At 36.2% G+C, this 23725-nt stretch overlaps 1 protein-coding gene across 1 annotated transcript in view; it reads right to left on the reverse strand.

The window, feature by feature from the left end:
* The window catches only part of CFAP47 (cilia and flagella associated protein 47), a gene marked incomplete at both ends in the record, with an annotated part of 269038 nt that overhangs the window by 169316 nt on the left and 75997 nt on the right, over positions 1-23725 (reverse strand). Inside the window, 9 exons of the mRNA XM_082277854.1 lie at positions 1964-2109; positions 3223-3290; positions 8910-8996; positions 10361-10449; positions 11130-11280; positions 14058-14170; positions 14686-14820; positions 18498-18614; positions 19475-19572. Of these exons, the coding sequence (XP_082133980.1) occupies positions 1964-2109; positions 3223-3290; positions 8910-8996; positions 10361-10449; positions 11130-11280; positions 14058-14170; positions 14686-14820; positions 18498-18614; positions 19475-19572 (1004 nt within the window). The remainder of the gene's footprint in view (positions 1-1963; positions 2110-3222; positions 3291-8909; positions 8997-10360; positions 10450-11129; positions 11281-14057; positions 14171-14685; positions 14821-18497; positions 18615-19474; positions 19573-23725) is intronic.

A 23725-nucleotide genomic window follows, 5' to 3' on the forward strand; every position in this document is an offset into this window, starting at 1 on the left:
TCATTGTATTAGTCTTATTTTCCTTTATGAACAAGATAAAAAAATTAAGCTGGCCAAGTGGCATAGCCAAAGTCACATTTAAACATTTAAAATCCCATCAAATATACAAACAGCAGACACTAGCAGAAGTTCCATGTTCTGTAGAAGGGAAAAATATGGAAGATGAGAATGTGCAGGAGAGAAAGAAAAAGTCATTTCGTTTTAGGTGCATTGTTACAAATCATCAAAACATGGCAGAGAGAAAGGCAGAGGCATGTAATTGCACAGAGGGAAAGCTGAAACACAGAGGCAGTGTTATGAAAGTAAGAAGCAGAATGCAAGCCTTGAGATTGGCCACACATAAAAGAAGATTAGAAAAACAACAGGGTTTTGAAAAACATTGACAGCCAGAGACAAAATACAGTAGACAGGTTAAAGAGGTGAAAAGATGGACTAAAGACAGAAATAAGATTGTGACTTCTGAGATAAAGGATTACAGGAATATCAAGAAGCTGGATTGCAAGGTTTTAAGTTCTGAAATTTGATCAAAATCAGATCTTGGTAATTTAATTGAATTTCAATTAAGTATATATGGCAAAACCTAGGCTACATTAATCAAGAGAGACTGAAAGGTTGTGGAGTCAGTATTCATGTACAGTCTTTTCTGAATGGAACTCTGATTGACAGAAAAATTTAAAAAGAGACAGTAAGGAAAATTATTATTCTATTTTGATAGCATACCCTAAATACAGTGATAAATACATGGAGAAGTACAGAACACTAAAGTCTTTATCCATTCCCTGCCTATGCATTATTCTTGTGCCTACATCAAGACAAATTATTTAAATTTCTTTTCTTTTCTGAAGTTCATATGCCTAGAAAAGCCACCAAAATAACATTCCTTGCAGTATTACTTTTTATCATTTAATGATTTTAAAGTGAAAAGTTGCCTGCAGCATTTCATAGAATTCTAATTATGCAGAGATTAGACAGTAAACTTTGGTTTAAATTTCTTAACTGAAGCCTGAAATCTAATGTAAATCTCCAACCAAATTTTTAAGACACTTCATGCTCCGCGAATTATAGAAATACTATGTTTTCATGGAAAAAAAAGCAGAAAGAGTTTCATTTCCAAACACCAGCACATAGATCACATCTTTATAATTACAGATGCATGCAAAGACATTACCTTAAAATATATACATAATTAATTTGTATCTTCATAGAATCATAGATTATGCTGAGTTGGAAGGGACCCACTAGGATCCTTGAAGTTCAACTCTTGGCCCTGCACAGGACCATCCCCAAGAGTCGTCCCATGTTCCTCAGAGCATTGTCAAAATGTTTCTTGAGCTCTGTCAGGCTTGGTGCTGTGACCACTGCCCTGGGAGCTTGTTCCAGTGCCCAACCACCCTCTGGGGGAAGAACCTTTTTCTAAGGTCCAACCTAAACCTCTCCAACACAACTTCAGGCCATTCCTCTGTCACTGCCACCACAAAGCAGAGATCAGTGCCTGCCCCTCTTCTTCCCCTCACAAGTAAGCTGTCACTGCAGTGAGGTCTCCCCTCAGTCTCCTCCAGGCTGAACAGACCAAGTGCCCTCAGACACTCCTTGTACAGCTTCCCCTCAAGGCCCTTCACCATCCTCATGGCCTCCTCTGGAAGCTCTCTAATGGCTTTGGGTCTTTTTTATGTTGTGGCACCCAAAATTGCCCCAGCACTCAAGGTGAGGCCGCCCCAGTGCAGAGCAGAGCAGGACAATCCCTCCCCTGCCCGGCTGGCGATGCTGTGCCTGATGCCCCTCAGGACATGCTTGGCCCTCCTGGCAGCCAGGGCACTGCTGGGTCAGGTTCAAGCTGCCCTTGATAAGGACCCCCAGGTCCCTTTCCACAGTGCTGCTCTCATTTACCCTATCCACACATAACTGGCAAATGTCCTGATTCTTACCTGACATGATAAACACAGAACACACATTCTAGTCTTACCTTTTCATTACCCAGAATGACAGTGCAGTAACGCTTTTCCTGATGAAAGGGAAGGAAGTGAATCTCTAAGGCTGCAGAACCTTTCCCTTTCAAGAACAGTTTTTCAATCGGACTGAAGAACTCATGAAGGAGGCCAGATTGATCAGCTGTTAAAATAAATTTAAGTGGATGTTTAGATACAACAGTACAGGTTGTAAAATAAAGTAGTGGCATGAGTTTAAATATAAGGATACTGTATACAGCCTCCTGTAGCAATCAGTATTTAAGGCACATCTGTAATCAGTAATCAGTATTTACAGTGACAGTTGTGTAGATGTGCTGCAACATTGCACGCTGTATTATTTAAATACATTTTGCTAATTACCTGTGTTCTTATTGTGTTCATTGAAACAAAACTGGGGAAAACAGACAGTTCTCAACATTAAAAACTCCTTAAGGAGGTACAGCCTCTAAAAAAAGATCTACTTACATCAGAAGGAAATGAATAATTTACTGCTATTGAAACAAAGGATCTCACTCTTAGAGCAGCAACTATGTCTGAAATCCTCTACCACAGGCAAAACCTAAATACTGGCACAAGGGCTTTTCTGCACTCCTTTTACAAAAGCATTATGCTGAGAAAGAATCTCAGGGCTGAATCTGGCAGAGTCTGGCTTTCTCACTGTATGTTTTCCATCTGCTAAGCATATTTTGACAATGCAGAACCAGACCTTCATTCAAGCTTTGCTGGATGGGTTTCTAGGCAGGACAGCAGACTTAAGAATACGTGTGAAAGTTAAAACAGCAGAAGTGAGTGAGATTACATAAGAAAACTATGACAGACTCTGGCCAGATAGATAGAACTGGAATGGGACAGCCACAACTTCTCTGAGTAACCTGTTCCAATGCCTCACCACCCTCAAAGTAAGAATTTCTTCCTCATATGTAATCTAAACCCGCCTTCTTTCAGTTTAAAGACATCACCTCTTGCTCTATCACTACATACTCTTGTAAAAAGTCCCTCTCCAGCTCTCTTGTAGCCTCCTATAAGTATTGGAAAGCCACAATAAGATCACCCCAGAGCCTTTTCTTCTCCAGGCTGAATTTTTGACTGTGATACATAATTTAAGGCCAACATTTTATGAAAACTATAAATAATAGTTAATGAGCATATCCATAAATAGTATTTATTGAGCATACTTAGATGTCAAAATCTTGCTTCTGTAGATAATCTCATTTCTCCTGTAGTGAAACATGAGGTATTGTATAGAGGTACTTACAGCAAGTGTCTTTGTTTGAATCTTCAGGCAGTGCACCATTTTTTGAATTTAGTATGTTATTTTCAGAACTAAAAGGAAAAAAAAATAAAGCAATATTCTAAAGCTATACATTTCTGTTACTAATCAATAGCTTATTTCCCCTTTTTATTAAAAAATACTTCAATAGTAAAAAATACTAATAGATACTTTGTGGTTTTTAACACGAAAAAAACCTCACCAAAATAGACCACTATATTTTGGAACCATTTTCCTCCCAATAATGTTAAAAAACACCTCATTTACTTGAGGTGGCTACAGGAATGACTTATATTAACTAACATTGCAGTTAATCATTCAAAAGAAACCTAATGTAATCAAGGATTTATCTAAAGGAGAAAGGGATGACTCTTAACCTAAACACCTTCACTCTGTTCATGACAATACTGATTTTCAAGTGTATTTGAAAAGAACAGATATACTCAGAAAAAAATAGCTTAGAATAAAATCTCCTCTGAACTCCCATCCCCCCAAAGCAAACTGTGCTCCTGACCATCATATTTTCTTCATGTGACTTTATGTAGTTCTCTCTCCTTCTTCACTTTTCTACCATTGCTGACAGGTGTTAAGATTGCGCAGTTACATTTATGGAAGGAGAGTTTTGCTTAATTTACAACAACCACAGAGCTCAAAGGTGCTGAAAACAATACTGTAATGTATCTCAAAAAATACTGCGAGTCTCAGCTCAAGACTCAGATTTAATAATATTCACACATAAAAGTCATTCCACCCAGCAGTAAAATCTGATGAACCAGCATATAGTAAACAATTATTACACAGAGTGTTTGATGCTGGGTCTCTCAAAATAAATAGGTAATCTTGCTGGGCTAAGAAAAAATCACAACCTTAAATAAATGGACTTGTAAAATTCTCAGAATATGTTACCCTGGAGATTTGTTTTAATACCTATACTTAAAGATCATTTTTCAGACAGGAAAATTATCTCTGAGTTATATGCATACAACATACTATTTATTCTGTACTTTACAAATAAGTATCTCACATTAAAAAAAAATATGAATTTTATAAAAAATGCCATTTCTTTTAATACCTTATCTTTGAATGAAAATGTGAAGTCATGCTTGCAAAAACAGAAACTACAGCAGAAGAGTCACTGTAAAAGTAAAAAATAGCTCAAGAGCTGTATGAAATAATAGTAAGAATAGTACAACAAAATACATTACATTTTTTCACTGGTGCAAATTATACATTGAATAAGTCCTATTTTCAGATCTAAACAACTGAGAAATTCATTGGACTGATTTAACACGGTATGGAACTTCTCTCAGTACCAATTTTTTTCTTACACCAATGAACAAAGCATTTGCAGGTAAGTGATGGGAAAAGAAAACAAACGTGTGTTGTGGAAGACGAGAACATTGTGTCTCATTCTTCCATAACAAAAAGAAATAGCATCTTGTTCAATAATAAAATCAAAAGGAATAAAGTTCAGAAGGTATAAGAAGCTTGGTTATGTTCCAAGTCTGGTTCAATACATCCTCTTTCAATACACAGAGAAATAAGGAAAAAGATTAGGCAGAAGAGCTTAAAGCTGCCATAAAACAAGTCTACACAGACTGTTCACTGCACCTGGGTCAGACAAATCCCTGGGATCAACAGAGAATGTGGAATGAATGGCTCAAAAGCAGCCCTGTGGAGGAGGACTTGGGCATATTGGTAAATGAAAAAATACACACAAGCTGGCAGTGTGCACTCACAGCCCAGAGAGCCAAACGTGTCCTGGGCTGCATCCAAAGTACCACAGGCAGCAGGTGAGGGAGGGAACTCTGCCCCTCTGCTCTGCTCTGGTGAGACCCCCAGCTGCAGTGCTGCATCCAGATCTGGGGTCCCAGCATGAGAAAGCCAGGAATCTGCTAGAGAAGCTCCAGAGGAGGGCCACAGAAATGGTGAGACTGCAGGAGCACCTCTCCTATGAAGACATCCTGTAGAAAATAAGGCTCCAGGAAGACCTTATTGTGGTCTTTCAATATTTAAGGCCAGGGCAGAGGGAACTGGGGATGGGGGGGGAGAGGAGAGAATCTTCTAAGAAAGAGAGAGAGACCAAGCAACTTCTCCAACTGCCCCTCATTTGGTTTTGGTTTTGTTGCTAACAAAGCAAGGTTATTTAACTGTTCATTAAATGAACAAAAAGTTCAAGAGTATGTTACAGGTGAGGATGGGTTAATGAGGGCACCTCTCAGTTGCCTGGTTGAGGTGTGAATATTTCCAATTCATTCCTGCTGTGGTTTATTCTAACCAGTTCAAATTAAAATCACAGCTTGGATTGGAGGGGATCTTAAAGATCATCTAATTCCAATCCACTTCCATACATCTGCATCAGTAAGAGCCTAGTATCTGCTACCTGCGTTGTCAGATACCTGTTCCAACATCATACCACAAAGCCACTGGGCTTGTCATGTCATCAGGTGTGCCAAAAATCCAGATTAAAAGGAAAATCATCTCTGCAGTCAACACTGGGAGTGTGCATACATCATCATGACATATGAACTATCCCTATGTAACAGTGTGCCTTTACTCTTCAGCCCAGGCTCCAAACAAGCCAATAACTGTTTTCCATCCAAAGAATTCTCAGAAAATTACTTTCCTTGATATATTTGGAACAGAATTCACTAGATGATCTTTACAGTCCCTTATAGCTCCAGATTTTATATATTACTGAGGGGGGGGAAAAAAAGTGCCAGACACCACAAGGAAATCCTAAATTCACAGAGCAGCAACTTAATCAAGGAACTTTACGATGTTTGGCAAGCAAACATCTTATTAGAGAGAAGTAATACAACAAACTGCTTAGAAATGCATTGAAAATACCAAAACATTTGAACACAAAATTCACATCTAAGATATTCACCAGTTTTCACACTCTGTGGAACAGTTTGTGATCTCAGAACAAAGAGTAGGATAGAAACTAAAACAGGAGCTGCCCAAAATAGGTTCTAAGGCTTAGAGTGGATGGATTTCTTTTATATCAAATATTAGCCATAATTGTAATGGTTCCTGATAATATATTTGTAAACCGTATTTTCTGAAACAACAAGTATTAATGCTGTATTTCATAGAGCACAGGGACAAAATTTTTAGATCCTAATTTTTTCTTTATTCTTCCAGTAAGTAAATACAGGTATTCTGCATAACATAATGTTTTCCTTGGCACATGAAACAACTTAGAACAAAAGCGTAAGAATAAAATTCGGAAAACTGAAATTCTTTGGAATTCCTGATATTATCTCTAGTTTAAAAAAAAAAAAGGTAATTAATTTAACAGTAAGAAGCTATAAACAATGCAGAATGTGATTTGAAATTCATTCATTCATTTTTCCTTTTTTTGGTTTAGATTTTTTTTTTTAATGTAAAAATATTTATCAACATTCACAGATTGTTTTGCAAATCAATCTGTGCAATCATGAAACAGCCTTATGGACACGGTACTGCATATGACAATCTGCTTACTCATGGTCTTAGAATAGGACTATTAGTGGAACATTGATATATCTTTACCACTTTCTAGTTTTTACAGTAGGAAATCTATGAAGGAAAAGTTAGCTATTAAATGTAACCTTGAGGTTTTATTGTCATTTGATACTTCTTTTCCTAATGGGTAGAATTTAAAAATACCAACATGCTTGAAAGCTATGGACAGTTTTACATGACACAGAATTTCTGGGCCATGTGGTGTGCTGCTCTGCACCTGGTTTTCCTTCTCCCACAGGGAGCAGACCATGCTGGCACACAGGTGTAGACCAAGGATAATAATTGAAGTGTCAAGGGCTTGGAAAAGCACAGAAAAGTGGATAACTTGAAAACATCTTGGCCTATTATACTTAAAAGAAAAACTATGTCAACTGGATTAATAAAAAATGTACTGTGCTTCTCACCAAACACCATCCAGTTCTCCATGAATAAAGAGATCTTGCCTTCAGCCACTGAAGGACAGTGGCTACTGTTAGATTTTTGGGCTTAGACAGTGCTGTGCTCCAGCAAGAACACAGTTCCTCGGGGCTCTAGCTCCAGACTGGGACCTTTCCAGTCACACTGTGATGAGCCCACGCCACGGTGACTAAAGACTGGTCTCCTCTCTGGTTTGAATGACACCATTTTGGGTGCCTGTGACACTGCCAGAGGGGAAAGCTGGGAGGTAAAATGGTCACCTGCCAGGCAAAGCTCCCTACAGTGAGGTTTCAAGTGGATCTGACATATCTGGAGGCACAGGATGAGGATGCAGAAGGAGCTCTGAGCCCAGGTGGTCATGCTGGGATGATTAAGTCATCATTTGTATGCCTTGGTCCTGACATCAGTCTCACAGACACAACTAGCCAAAGGGCAAGCACTGATTTTACGGTCATTTTATGCTTACAGAGCACTTAGAGAAATTGGGCCTCAATTTGTACACGGCATTTTCTGGATGTACCAAAAGAATAAAAATGATTGAGGGCAAAATCTTCTTACTGATCAATTATGAAATATATGTACACTACTTTTTTAATGCAAATCTCAGAAGTTTGTTCCATTCAAGAAAAAAATCTTCTGTAAAGGGGCATTTAAGAGGCTTCTGTTATCATAGATGACAGAAACATCTAAAAATATAGCAAATCAGTGCTGGAAATTTCTAAAGACTTAAGATGCCCTGAAATCAATTTCAGTAAGAATGAGATCTGGATGTGTGACTAAAATTACACAATTTATACTGATTGTCTGGGGATAAATTAAGCTGAAATATGCAAGAAGATTAAAAAATCCTTTTCTATTATTATACACTTATTTAATTTAGCAGAAAAAGTAGCATAAATTACACTCTAGAAAACTATTTCCAGTTAAAATATGTGTATATTTTTTCTTAATAATGAAATGTTCAATATTTTTCTGGTTTTTAATTTTTTTGTTTTTTTTAAAAAAAATTTCAAAAGGATTTGTAAAATAGTCTGAATTTCATGACATGGCTGTGGACCATCCCTATAATTACAATTAAACCTACAGTATTGATGAGGTAGTAGTTTATTATTTCCCAATAATCCTTGTATAAGTGTTTCAGGATTTTGAATGTTTACAGGAGCTTTAAAAATTACATGACCCAAATTGTGGAAAATACTTTAAATTATTAAATAAAGAATTAATGAATAACTAAAGAAGAACTTTTTTTTAAAATCTGTTTATAATTTTTTTGCAGTACTGTCCTGGTTTCAGCTGGGTAGAATTCTTTTAATTTCTTAGGAGCTGGCACAGTGCTCTGTTTTAGAATAGGATGAGAATAATGTTGATAACACACTGATATTTCCGTTGTGCTGAGCAGTGCTTAGTCCAAGTCAAGGACTTTCCAGCTTCCCATGCTGTGCCAGGGAGCAGATTCACAGGAAGCCGTGAGGGAGCATGGCCAGGATGGCTGAACTGGAGTGGCCAAAGGGACATCACAGAACATCAAGCTCAGCATGAAAACCAAGCAGAGCTGGCCAGGAGAGCCCCCCACTGCTCAGGAACTGGTTGGGCATCTTCTGTGATATTTCCACGTCCTCAACTGTAATTCTTTACAACAGGCAGCACACAGTTAGGCACAAAAAGGTAATACTAATAGAATTGTATGATTGTATTATACATTATATCTGATATATTATAATTAGCAATTGTTATCTGGAACTTACCTAAACTTTTGCTCTTGCCTTACTTGCCTGGCTTTACATATTTTCCCTGGGTGCACCAAATAGTGTGTGGATTCCAGCAAAATTACCCTGGAGTATGACAAGCACACACAATGACTGCATTGTTAACTTGCAGAATGAAGAGGAAACTCCATTTATTCTAACTTTTAAATGCAGGCTCAGTAAAAACAGCTTATTATTTTCAATTAAAGATGCTTTAAAAGTACTTGTTGTGGTTTAACCCCAGCTTTTCTGTAAAAGATCTTCTCCCTTGGTATCAAACTAGCATTTCTTAGTGTTATTTGCAAGTAAACAATATACCCCCTGATGAAAAACTAGATTGTTCAAAACACTGGAAGCATGATACAAAGAATTTTATTTTTAGATTACTGGTTCAAGTGTTGCCCAAATTGATAATGACTTAACGTAGCTGTCAAGTAGCTTTTGAATGATATAAAACCTAATTACATAAAACTAAATTCTTCATAAAACATTCTAAAATTCTATATAAAGCTATCATCACTTCATTGATAATTCCAAGAGAGTTATTCAAATCACAGGATTGATTCAGTCTCACTAACCACCTCAAGAACTTCAAAATAAAAAGACAGAAGCTAATTAAACTACACACAAGTTAATGATTCCTACACACAAGGCTTGTGCCAGAGGACATTGCTGCAGCAGTGGAAACAGCCCTGTTACAGGACTGTTATTGTTATTATTATTGTTGTTATTTGTATATACCAGTCCTGTTCTGCAGGGGAAAGAGAAATTTAATTTGCAGCTTCTGCAACATGTATATTCATGTTGCAGGAAAAAAAAAAAAAGTTGAAAATATTATGAAAGATGGTTCTTGCAAATAAATGAATGAGATGAACCAATGCTTAGTTCTACAGACTAAAGACAAAATATGGAGTCAGATCACTTAAAGATCATTTTAAAGGGTACAACAATCGATTTCCTTTGTATTAAGGAAAGCAACATTTATAACTCTGCAGTTGTTGCAGCTATGATGAATACAAATTAAAAATTAGACTAACTGATAATGATGCAAGCCCCAAGGCAAAAGCAATTTTTCTTTTGCATGCTTAATAACTTAAACAGCAGGATAAAGCAGATTGGGGAAAAAATAACCACTTATTAATTAACATGGCTTGTTTCTCTTTGTAATTCTGCTGGACCTCAGCCAAACACAAAAATACAAGCAAGGTTCATGAACTCTGTTTGATTAAAGCTCCAGCTTTACTGCTTACACTGAGAAAGATTTCAATTAAGGCTTATTTATCTTCTTTATTCATTATGATAGCTTCCACTTCATAGTGCTTGTAACAATTTTGGGAATGTAAATCCCTATTATTTAATCTCCAAGTTTTACATTTTTAAGAAGAAAATTATGGAAAAGAGTGGATAAAACAGCATGATCATTAAAGACTTGTCTTTACAGCACTGTCTACCTGAATATGCCATCAGTTTTGAAGGGATTAGTAACATTTAGGTTAAATTTCTTCAGCTCATAACATGGGGATTTGCACTTTATCATATCCTAAAAGAGAACAAAACACACAAGGCCAAGAATCAAGTTATCATCATTTTTTCCTTCTTACCTTTACATGTCCTCTATTTTTTCTCTTGCCCCAACCTTCCCTTCTAACAGAGTCAGAGGGGCTAAAAAAACAAGGATCACCTAAGCCCCATCTAAGTCCAGATGTGCTCAATGACTGTGGATTAGAAACATGGGCCTACCTGCCCTGATTGGGACATATCTGACAACTACAGAGTCTCTGTGGTTAAAAAGCACAAATAAATTCAGAAACATCTAACAAAAGCTTGTGGTCCATCTACATGTGACATCTGAAATCACTAGGATGAAGCAGATCAGCACCTCCAAAACAGAATTTCCAATAACATTCATATGCTGAAAGGGCTCCGGATTTCTTTTCAGAGCAATCAGTGCAAATGTTTACAATTTATTCAGGATCCAAATGTGATTTATGTCCTTAGGAATCTTACATATTCCTCTATGTTTTTTCCTGAATGTACATAATCTGATATTGGAAATCTGAAAATTCACAGTTCAAAGGCTAATGCAGATGGTAACTCATATTTTCATTCCTATCTCAGTTCCCTTTTGCTCGATATAATGTATGGAATAATTTTTTTTTTTTTTTTTTTTTTTTTTTTTTTTTTTTTGTGACAATATTAATCATACACACATAAACTTACAATAGGCTCAATATTCTTAACTTCAGATTTCAGGGAGAATGTCAGTGTGGCACCATCTACTCCATCAACTTTATTTGAGATCAGTATCAACACTGCTTCAGCAGGGTGCAGGAAACGAACTGTGAATTCCACATTTACAAAGCCTTGCTTCCTATGAAAAAAAAAAAAGCACAAAACTGGGACTCAAATTACTCAGAAATGTAATTTCAGGAGCACATTTCAGAGTCTTTTTAAGGGAAGGGTCCTAGAAAAGACAGTAATTTGTTTCTTCTGAAATACTTTGTTTTATATTCTTCTGCCTAAGAGTACCTTAAAACATTCCTATCAAAGAACTATATAGATAAAGAGCACAACTGAATCCTTATTGCTTTTTACATCAGCACATAGCTCAATTTTTCTTCCCACACACACTAGCACAGGAAGTTCCCTTTCGTTAAAGTATCACCCTAAGTTAACAACTGATCCAATTTATGCTCCTCTATTTGAATAGGTTTTTCTGAGTTAAGCAGTCAGACATCCTGTTAGGCATTTTGCAGGGCAGATCTAGATAGTCTTAATCAAATTATCATTGAAGAGTGAGAAAGAAATTGGTTAAAAACCCCTTCAGAATAATTAGTAAAGCTGAGTTACTAAGAGGCAGAAAAAACAAAGTTCTCCTGTACAAGCAACAGCTTCTCTCTAATAGGAAAACTGGAGAAGATCACACAGAATGAGAGTTTAGACTAGGTACAAATTTAGACTTTATTTGCATCAGTCCTTCAATGAAGCAAGAACAAGAAGCTCTCACTTTGAAGGTCTCAAAATTTCTCTCTGAATTTGAGATTAGTCTTAAGAAGGCAGGAAGTCTCAGATTGTCAGTTCTGAATATTGATGATGAAATCCTGGAAGTTCTGCAAACCTGGCTCTTACAGCTTTCACGTTCCTACTGCAGAGCCCCCAGACAGTACCGTTTATGACACTGAAGAGTTGCTGAACCCCGGAGTCGGAGGCTCCTAGATTACCTCACCGTTCAAAATGTCTGGAAAAAACATGCTGTGATGCAGGCACCCAGAGGAATAAACTGCCTGAGACATACACTCCCAAAGCCACCTTAAGGATCAAGTTTTAAGAAGTCTGTTCTGGTCACAAATAAGAACAGGCAACGGCAGCATACAGAACTTTGGCTGATTTTTGCCCTCTGACTCATGCAACAGCTGAGAATTCGGATTTGAACTGTTGCCTTTTGTGGCAAAACCAAACCTTGCTTAGTTTCATCTATTAATCTGTGTTTTGGTCACTTTAAAGTGAGGGAAAATTCATCTTACAGAATTGTTCTATAATCTTGGGGTTTTATGCTATTCCTGTTGTGAACTGCAAGTCTACATGGCACAGTGCAGTGCCCTGGAGAGTGGGAATCTCAGATCAAGAATTAATGATGCCATATGCAATATATGAAACTCAGTTACACTGAGAATGTTATTCACATTACTATAATTTCCAAACACACCTACATTATGATCTAACATATAGAACCTGCAAGGCTCCCACAAATCTCTTCAATTCTTGGAGTTTTTAAACACTTGCAGGAGAATATTAACAAAGCTATTAATTACAAAGAACCTATTTTTCATCTAGTGATCATGACATTATAATAAACTTGGCAGAGGTTACCGTGCATGACTGGCATTTCCACAGGTTTTTATTTCTATGCAAGTTTTCAGATATTTTTTGCTATATATAATGCCAAGCAGCTCAAAAACAAGGCCATGCACATTTTCTTCTGTCTTGATTTTGCTTTGTGGTTTGTTTTGGGTGTTTTTTAAAGGTGAAGTGAAAAATAGCCATGGTATTGACCTTTCATAGAAACACATGATATTTTCCAGGATTGAATTTATATAATAACTCTTATTTGAATTAATCGCAACGAAAATGGAATCAAATCAGCCTCACAGCTTGCTGAAAACATAGCATTATTTGTTGTTCCCTTTGCATATATTTATAATAGGCATGTAATTTAATACTGACATATTGATGGCCCTTAAAGAGCACTGTATTTGTGTTGAGTCTTCTTGAATTTGACCATCTATATTTGATTTCTTTTTCTCCTTCACAGTTTATTTTCATACAAATGTTGACCTTTTTTTTCCTTCTTACAATCTCTAATCCATTTTATCTGTAAATGAATATCTTGCAGATAAACTTAAAAACTGCTAACTGACAGCCAGAGACACCACTATATCCCTCTTGTCTTCTCTAGTTAAACATGGATTAATGAAATTCCTGTATTTATTCAAAAATCTGCATGGCATAGAAAGAGCAAAATGTACTAAGTGAAGAAAAACAAAGAGATGGTGACATGCCATGAGTATTTCTGCTACCATAAATGATATCCTAATGCTTTCCCAAAATTAAATCTCTCTCAAATCCTTAGATAGCTCTCAGACATGTAAGATGAACAAATAACTACACCACATCCATCTTAGTGGGGAGGAAGGATAGGGGCAAAATGATGCAACGTAGTACTACTCAAACCTCTGTCATGGTCTCTTTAACTCCCACTCATGCTTAAATTAAGAATTAGAACCAAAATTTGAGACCTCAGAAGAAAAAAATTTACCTGCTCATGCTTCTACCATGCGATGATTTACAAAATGTGAATCAAGTTTTGATACATTGGAAAAAAAATACACATATTGGAGACAGATGACTCCTGTAATGATCTGAAGGCTTCTATATTACTCTTAAAGCTCTATTGAGCTCAACTTCAAGAGTCCCACTGAAGTATTACTCTAGATTTGTTCCAGGTTAAGGAGAAAAGCCTGACCCTTACACCGACTAATTTTGCCCTGTCTGTAGTTGAACACATTTCTAGTGTTCCACCACTCTTAAATTAGTAGGTTTCTATTTCTGAAATGCTACAAATAATAATACTAACATGTCATTACTTACATAGGGGAAATGGTAACAGTGCTTCCTTTAGGTAAAGAGAAATTTCCAGCATCTCTTCCCACAAGAATAGCGTTGTACACCAAATTATTACTGCTTGGGTTTTTCAGGCGCACCTATCACAACAAAAACAACATCAGCCTATTTTTACTCCTTTTTTAGACTATAAAAGGTGTGTTCTGCAGGTAAGTTCCAAAATACTAACTAAGGATATCACAAAATAAGAAAGTACTTCAAATAACTGGGTAGATAATTTTCCTTCCTAAGGAGTGTAGATTTCCCACAGACTATCCCACCTTAAATTTGACAGTACTCTATTTGCAGTGTACACTGCACTCCTATGCCTGTGAGTCTCTTATTCCTCTCTTTGATCTCAGATTTGTAAAATTTGTAGATTTTTTCATATGCTTACAAGCATAGGGAAAAAACAGTAGCAGAAGTGAAATCCCAAGACTGAAGAGAATAAAAACAGAAAATGCACACTTTCATCTTCTATATTTACTAGCCAAATGACACGAAATCTACTCGTTCTTTGTTGTAGCTTATACATAATATAAACACATATATACATATATACAAACAGAGTTTTAACCTTGCATTACTACAAATCTAAATTCAATGGTATCAATACCTGTTTAACCACAGTTGTGTGGAGAGTGCCTGTAAACTCTATAGTGTTCTTGGGTAAGTAGTGAGGGAGATTGTCATACAGGTGGACACACAAAATAAGCATCACGACAGGGTTTGGATCACAGATATCAGTGGCCTAATATTGAAAACAAGAAAAATAACCAGATATTCAGTTAAAATTTTCCCTGTATAGTCTAAAGAGAGGAAGAAGAACAAAAAAAATTTGAGTAATTCTTATTACACAAATAATTTCAATCTAATCTGCAATAACTGGATTATTCTCATGGCTAATATGAATAGGAATCTTGTCACTGCACAAAAAAAAACCCTGATTAATGAAAACCACTGACATGCTCTGGTGATAAACTCAGGGTAAAAATTAAGCCAAACTTTTTTCCCCCCAAGGTTCAGCAGAAACAAATGCTAATTTTATTAAATGCAGTGTAAAAGAAAAAGCAAGGAAAATTTACTATCTGGAAAAATATATGTCCTTACTATTTAAAAAAAAACAAAAAACTTTTAGTTTATGAAAAATACCATCCCAAATACTCCTACATATAGCTTTGCAACTGTTTATGAAGACAATGACACTGTCCAAATAACAAAGATACAGTTGTTTTTGTTTGGGGTACTAAATTGCTTTATAAAAGGTATTCAGTACTCCTGCATCTTAAATATTTGATTTACAGAAATTAATTTGAGTGGCAGCTGCAAAACGTGTCAAACTTTAGTCCTCATCAATTCTGGTAAATCAGCTGAAGAGAATGGCAGAATTATTTTCCACAAAGACTGAAAAAGGAAGAAAAAAATTTCACTCTTCTGGACCGTCTTTAGTGTGCAAGAGAGATCTATAGACATTTATAGAATCTCGACTATCGGGGTAAATTTTTACCTTCAAGTCAAAGTTTATTTAAAGTTTTCAAGGTAAAGTTCTCTTACCCCATGCCCAACCAAGCAGCTCATCCTACTCCCAGCAGTTCTCACACAGCTCCTCCTCTAACCTTCCAAGAGAGTGACTACATAACTGGGCACTGATGTGAAGTTTCCCTGCAACTCTCCATGGTTTCCTAGATAATGTTTGTCCTTGTAATTCTTAAGATTAATTTCATATACTCTTTGTGCACTGATGTAATCATATGTCTCATCTCATATTTCTGTTTAATTCCATCACCACTGGCTGAAGATTTGAACTTCAGGATGCATTTACTATGCAAAGTAAAAAAGCTTCTTTGTGCCAAAAGCTTTAAATCTGAAGTCTGAAAAGTATTCTGATTTTTCCATTCACTTATCTCAGTAATGGCTATTGAATGTTAACAATTATTCCAATATAGCTGTGGTTTTACACCTCTACTTTTCACTCCTCCTGCATTTTCATTTAAGATAGCAAAGATGCCAGAGTAGATTATCTGTTGAAGACTAACTTTCTATTGCCACCCACTTCCTCCTACCTATTTCCACTTAGATCAGAATTTATTTCCTCAGAAAATACTATTCTATCCTGTGATGAATTCATAAAACTCAATTTGTGACATTTATCTACTAGTGTAAGAACTAAATTTTTAGTAAATAAATTCGTGTATTTCCTAACAAGATTCATCAGAAAATTCACACTCAGTAAACATTACTTGCTTTAAAAAATATGTGTTTGCAAACAATAGCAATAATTATGAATAAATAATAGTAAAATAATAGAGTCTGAAACAAATTTCCTCTACTGGCTATTCCCAATCACTGCACCTTCCATACCTAATCTGTCTTTGTCACCCACATTCCCTCCATGTCGCTGCTCTCCACCATCCTATCTCTCAATATTTTATTTTGGGCTTCCAACTGGATCTTCGTCAAATCAAAGCATTTTAAAACTTTAAAATATCAGACACGAATAAAAACCACTAATACTCTAGGGTTGAATTGTCATTCATGATTAGAAAGTGGAAACAAATAATCTCCTGCCCAAAGCACTCCATCTTAAATCTACACCTTAATCCTTAAAGGGATTTTAAAGCCTTGAACTCCATTAAAGTTGTCATTTAAACCTGAAGCCAAAGACTTCCAGATAGTGGAACTTCTTTATTATCACAGAATCTTAGATTTTTAGATTGAAAATGCCAGCTGTTGCAGACCTAACACATCTCAGCTTGTGCTGTTAATTAATGCAAAGCTGTCCTGATAGTTCAGAAGCAGTGACTGCCCGAGTCAAGAACTTTTCCAATGCTATTGGAACACTTTTGCCTGTCAAATTTCAGAGACAAGACTATCAGAAAATTCCCAAATTAAGAGAGTTCAGCAAAAGGATTCATGTGCTTCGCTACTTTTATCACTGAAGAACAAGATAGTTCAGAAGTTTCTACAATAGTCTTAGAAAAGTACATATGAATTTCAATGAATCTATGTAAAATGTACCCTTAGAACTAAAATACAGACCTTGAAGATCCAAGGTCTGTTCCTTTTTCTAGTACTGACTGATTGCATATCTTTGTTTAAGTTGTTAGTCTGCACAGAGGTGGATTTTCCCATCTATTGTAGACAATTTAGTCTTAAAATCAGCACATTAAGGAGAATATCCTAGAATTCTGCTTCCGTATCTAATGTGTTCAACACCTTTTCCTTATCTGGCATCCAGCCTCTGCCTTCACGTGCTGAGCTGCCTGGTTTTTTTAATAAAAGCAGAGGCAGAATACGCCTTTGTTTTGACAAAAAGATTACTTTTTTGCTTCCTGTCAGTCACAAGTATGGGAAGCAGTAGATTTTCTTTGTTTAGCCTGTCATAGTCAAGTCATTTCTAACAGTGTGATCTGTATCAGGAGGTGACAGCATGACAGTAGCTGATACAAATGGAAATAGCAGAGTTAATTTTTCCCTGTAATAACACAACCAAATGGAAAGGGGAAAAAAAGTTGTAATTGAGCTTCTTTTTATACTACTTTGTGCACACAAACAAGCTCTACCTCTGATTCTTAATGCCATTAATTCCTTTGGAAAGTTTCATCATACACTTTCAAATACTGTGTCTATTCTACTGAATCTTCTGCTCTTCCAGCCAGCCCAATATGCTCCCAGAGATAAAAATAACTCACAAATGGACAGTTAAAGAAATGCAGATTAGGAGCAGGAGAAAACTGCATTTGGGGACAACAAAAAGAACAAAGGAACTATAGCTAACCTATGTAAGGTCACCATTTATAAAAAATTTGGAGCCATAGGTCAATAAAAAACACAAAGATGTAAAGCATGTTTACTAAACTTATAAAAGAGATCCCAAGCAGATCCTTGATGGAAAAAATTATCAACAACATTGTATTCCTTCTCAAAAAAAGGACAGCAGAAGCTATTCTCACCAGCATCCAAAGCTGCTGACTTCTGTGTGCATCAAACCTGGCCTCTCATGGGCCTTCAGGGTTAGATGCATGTAACTGTCACCAGACATTCATACAATTTTTTTTCCACTTCTTTTTATAGTTAAGTGCATGATGTTTTTCTTAAACATATTTTTCTAAATTGCCTTCCAATACCAATAATTAATTCCATTTGAGTTTTCACTGTGTGATTTAGGATGCTAAAATCTGAACTGAATTAATTTATGTTCAGCTAGTTGTGCATTTGTGATTCTACAAAGCAAGGAATTATGGAAATTACTTCTAATTAAGTCTATTCATATGAAGCAGTATTTTGGTTTCCATCATACAGTAGCACATCATGAAACAAAACTGTTTTACTACAATCTCACCTTAATTTGTTGTGCAACACTACTATACAAAAAGCAAAAATAAAAATATTAATGTCTATAAGAGCTGCTAGCATAAAATCATCTACCTTTATGTCCATATCCAGATTGATAGCATGCAGAGCTTTCACAAGTATCAAAGAGTTGTGCAGAAACTGTTCATGAGTTCTTGGATCAGTATACATCTTTATGAAGTGAGTGGGAATCTAGACAAGACAGAGAAATCAAACTCAACCTTCCACTAGGCAAAATTACTGATTTTGTATTTTTGCTTATTCAGCAATCAATAAGATCTAAATTTTGAACCAAAATTCCCTGTTAAAAATAAACCCAGTAAAAAGAAAAATTAATACTGAAATAATCCCCCATGACTAATACTGAAATAATTCCCCCATGACTTGCTAAATGTTGGGGTGAGGTTTTTTTCTGTTTAAAAATCACATTTTTAAAGAGCTGCTGTTAAGGAAACTTCCCTGTCCAACCACCCAGGAGCCACTGGCAGCCACCTGAGCTGGGACTGAAGGCCCCTTGCAGTGGGAGGATGCAGTGAGTGATGGATGCCCTGCTTGACTTCCTACATACCCCACTCTCACACTCTCAGACAAGGTTTCCATACTGGTTCGACCCCAGGTTTCCCACAGCAGAGTCTCAGTGTCTGGATCCTTAAAATAATTTAATCTTGGTGCAATAACAGAAGAACACCTCGAGCTGCTGCCTCTGAAGAGGGTCTCTGTGCAAAGGAAACCCTGGGCTTTTACACACCCTGGGTCTAAGTGTGTGAAAGTCTGGGGACTTCCTGCTGGGTCCTTGACTCCTGCTGTGTCTCTCTGATCACCTGGCTGTGTCACAGATCCCCAGAACCTTTGCTATGTAAAGGGTCGGTGCCAGGTCTCTTTCCTCGGGCTCCCACCACCCAGAGCTTCACCTGCAGCTCACACCACAGCTGCACCCCGAGCTCCCTGCACTCAATGCACTCTTCAACACTGCAAGGGACAATAAGGCCTGAACAAACCCACTAAAATTAATAAATTGTATAAAACTTGCACAATATTAAAAACCTTCTTACCAGATATGGACAATAAGCTGCTATCTGTGCTGCCAATACCAGACCATCTAGAAGATCTTGGTCAAAATTCACTATCCATCTCATGGGTGGTATTCCACCTGATTAAAACACAAAGAAGATTAATGAGACTCTCTTCTCCCCAAGGTGCCTATTTTGTTCTAGATAGATATGACAACTATCTGAAAACACTGAGTAGGGGAAAACAGAGAAAGGAAACATCCATTCACATGTAGAATTTCACAAGCATATTTCTATTTCAGAGCTGTTGCTGAAAACATGAAAAATCTCATCTAGAATATTGTAACTATTGTTTACTCTGCTGCAGCATGTAAGGCTATTCACCACAGAAGAATGGAAAGCACATAATCTAAACTTAACCTCATAGATTAGGAGCATAGAAGTGTAAACTTTTTATTTCTATAGGCCTAACATTAATAGAGCTACTGAAACTCATGAAAATATGCAGAAATCCTTTGAAGTTGAAATGCTTAAGGCAGAAAAAGGAAATGTTATTGATTTTTTTTAAGGTCATATTAAATTATTTGGCATAAATTCAATATAAATGAGAGCTAACAGCTTAATTGTTACAGCACAATCACCACTTCTACAACTGCTGCAAACCCCAATGCCTCAGATGGTTAGATAATCTTTTATATTTCTAATGTTTTTATTAAAATAAAACTGATTATTAAGAAATTGAATGCAGTATATTCATAGTTTCTTGTTTGAAGCACCCAAATCTTATATTTAACACAGCATTTACATAACTTTACTGTCTCAGGTCCAAGCTCCCAAATTTAGGAAACACTTTGGGTTTCAGCCACTGGCAAGGTTTTCAGATAGACTGGGATCAAGCTTTCTGATGTGGAACAAATTATATAGGCTTCATTTCACTATTACACTCAAAAAATTAGTTCAACTTACAACAAACCCCGGTACCAGATCCTAAGCAAAATCTATCTGTCACTTTTCAGAAAAAGAACAGACATTTATAGACTACAGTTGACTCATCATCAGAAAAACTTAAATGCCCATCACGTCACATCAACTTGCAGATACTTCAGCATATTCACACTGCTTTAGTAAGAAACAACAGGAGCAGATGTTGCACAAGCTCAGAAACAAAAGTCTGTAGATCCATCTGAGCTTAACGATTTGGCATTGGTAATGATTTTAGTTTGCCACTGCTTCAGTGTGGTGATGTTTAGGCTTGGCCCAAAATCCCTTACTTTTTCCTACTCATGTTGTGAATCAATTTATGTGATACTATTCTAAAGATTCATTAAATATATTTTCAATAAAAAACAACCAACAGTATTTAAAGGAGTATTTGCATGAATATTTCATTTTCTTTAAGTTTTCAAATCAAAATTAAAACACGCATTAATCTCACTGTCTCAAAGTTATTTTTTCCTTATTGTTTAACTGAATGAACTTTCTCAAGCAGAAAGCTCAACTTTAAACTCTTGAAAACTCCATATTGGGAATACCAATGAAGTCTGACTGGATATATAACATCTTCCTGTTACTTATGACAGGAAGACATTACAGTAAATATGGACTTCAACATCTAAATTGTAACAGTATTAATTTTAACTAAATTCAGACATCCATTTTACAAATATCTACAGGAGGAAACATTAATTTCATCCCATCTTATTGGTAATCTGCTTGCAGTTATTTAAAAAATATTTAATGTAGTCACTGCAAAAACAAGTACTTTAAAAATAGAAAAATACATTTTTGAAAGTTTACTTTCTTCCTAAAAAGACAGTCCTTCTAACATAAATTCATCATATTATTGATCATATTTGGACCTATAAAAACCAAAAAACTGTCTTCTTTTTTTATTAATAGAGTTCAGACTCACTCTCAGGACACAATATTGGTATTTTTAATAAATCACCATTTTCAAATTTTTATTTTTAACTTTTAAAGATTAACTATTTCCGCTTTATTAGGTCTGTTACTGAATTATTCCTCTGGTTAGTAATCTAGGTTGATTTGCTGAGCCAGGTTATGGAAACTCATTAAACCATATGCTTTGATCTAAAAAAGTAACTTTATTTTTTATCCTACTTTATATTTCACTTTAAATATACTATTTGCTGCTTTTAGTCTTCTTGTGGGAATATTACTTGAGCATGCTTAAGCAGCAGCAGTTGTGCCTATATCACAGAATCACAGAATGGTTTGGGTTGGAAGGGACATTAAAGATCATCAAGCTCCAAACCCTGCCATGGCCAGGGGCACCATACACAGCATTTTTGTACTTTGTTGTGTGCTCACTAATCCTTGTTTTCATGCTTGCAGAATTGTCTGTGCACCAACAAAGTAGCTGGGGAACAAAGCTGGCTTAAAAAGAAAGAGCAAAAAAATAATTTACAGTTTAATCTAGATCACCCAATCCATGGTGTGCATGTGGTGCACCATGTGGTGCAGCCACATAAATGTGCCAGTGGAAATGAAACACCATAGGACTATTTTTAAAAACCATTCGTTGAACTATAGCCTTATAGTTCTGTAAATGAGAGCATAAAGGAAAAAAAAAATATTAAGTGAAATATTTTTGCATCTTAGCTAATGAAATACTTCTAAAATTTTTGTTGTTTTTCAGTTAATCCTTCTACTATCAATCAACCTACTTAAAGGATTGTGAATAAATTAGTCAGAAAACACAATGTATTTTTCCTAATTACATCAAATCTAGCAGAACATCTGCCAGCTAACCACTTTACAGTAATTAAGTATTTAAATAGAATTAGTCAATTTTAGTAGAAATAAACAATGGAAAACAAAATTATTACTCAGGATACCTCTAAGCATGCAAATATATTGAATTTCATTTGTACTGGCATTTCTTGCAAAAAAAAAAAAAATTAATAGTGGAGCTTTAAGACAAAGATTTTCAGCCAATGTCATTTCAAAAACCTGATCAAAAATAGTTTAAAACATGAATGCTAACAGGTAGCAAAGAACTCTGTGTGACCAGGGGCAGGGGAGAGGAAACTGTCCAAACTTTAACTTCTGAATTGAGACACATTCCTGCTACCTGCTAGCTGCATCCCAAAAGGGCTGGCTGAAAATTTTGGTAACACCAAGACTAAAATGGCACATTCTAAACTGTCCCATTAATGAAGAGGAGTGAGACAGAAGCCCCAGTTAGGCTGATAATGAACAGCGCTCTGCATAGAGACTAATGAGATTGGGAAAACTGGGGACTTGGAGTTATGAAAAGAAGAAGAGGCAAAAAAGAAGCATTCCCAAAAAGAACCAGTGATCTTGAAGAGACAACAGGGGACTAGAAAGAAGGTGAAAAAAATTCATAATTGGAGGAAAGATTTTCGAAGTGGAAGAAGATTCTGAAGATCAGAGAGATGCACAGAGACAAAAGCCAAAGGACGTCCAGGGATTTTGGAGGGACATGAGATTGGTGTCTATGAGCAGCAGCACAGCAGGAACTGACACAACTTTTCCCTGATGTTCCAGTGGCCTCTCCCTGGCACAGAGGGAATTTGAGACCTTGTGAAAAAATTGTTGAGTGCTGTGGGAAGCAACTGGATGTGTGAAATTATCAAACAGGGCAAGAGCTGGTTCTGCAACAAATCCAGGCTCCTGATCCCCCAGAGGATGTTTTGTACTCTGTCTCATCCATGACAAGAGGTGACAATACTTTATAAAAGAAAATAACTAAGCAGGGTTAGCTTGGAGTGGATGTGCAGCCACGTAAGAGTGCACTCAAACATTTCTTATGGTTATGGAAACCTAAAAATACACTGCAAAAGGCCTCTGCAAGGGATCTAAAATGAGAGTAGTTCTGTTTCACTTGTTGATTCCATTCAGCACTGCAGGAAGTAACATGCATAGTCAATTCAGCCATTTGGGACCAACTTAACTCTTGAATGTATTTACTTTTAATAGTTGGGGGTGATTTTTTTAACTTGTAATGGCATCATGTTGCATGCATGTAACAAGCATAACAGTAACCAAGCGTAACAGCATTGTCTCCATCTTTCTTGTGACAGGTTAAGCCTACCCTTGAAGACACACTGCTTGCTTCACTCATGAAGCATTTCTACATAGAAGCAGCAAAGTTTCTAATTTTTCACCACCTTTTTTAAAAAAAATTTGTTTTAAAATAAGTCCAGATCCATTGAGTTTTTAAATATTTGATGTTCTTACTCTGATGAATCAATAGAAAGTCTACAAAATTTTGCAATGCTTTTTTTTGCCATAATCTATTTTTCACAA

The sequence above is a fragment of the Coloeus monedula genome (assembly GCF_965178545.1).
Source record: "Coloeus monedula genome assembly, chromosome: 3".
NCBI classification, from domain to species: domain Eukaryota; kingdom Metazoa; phylum Chordata; class Aves; order Passeriformes; family Corvidae; genus Coloeus; species Coloeus monedula.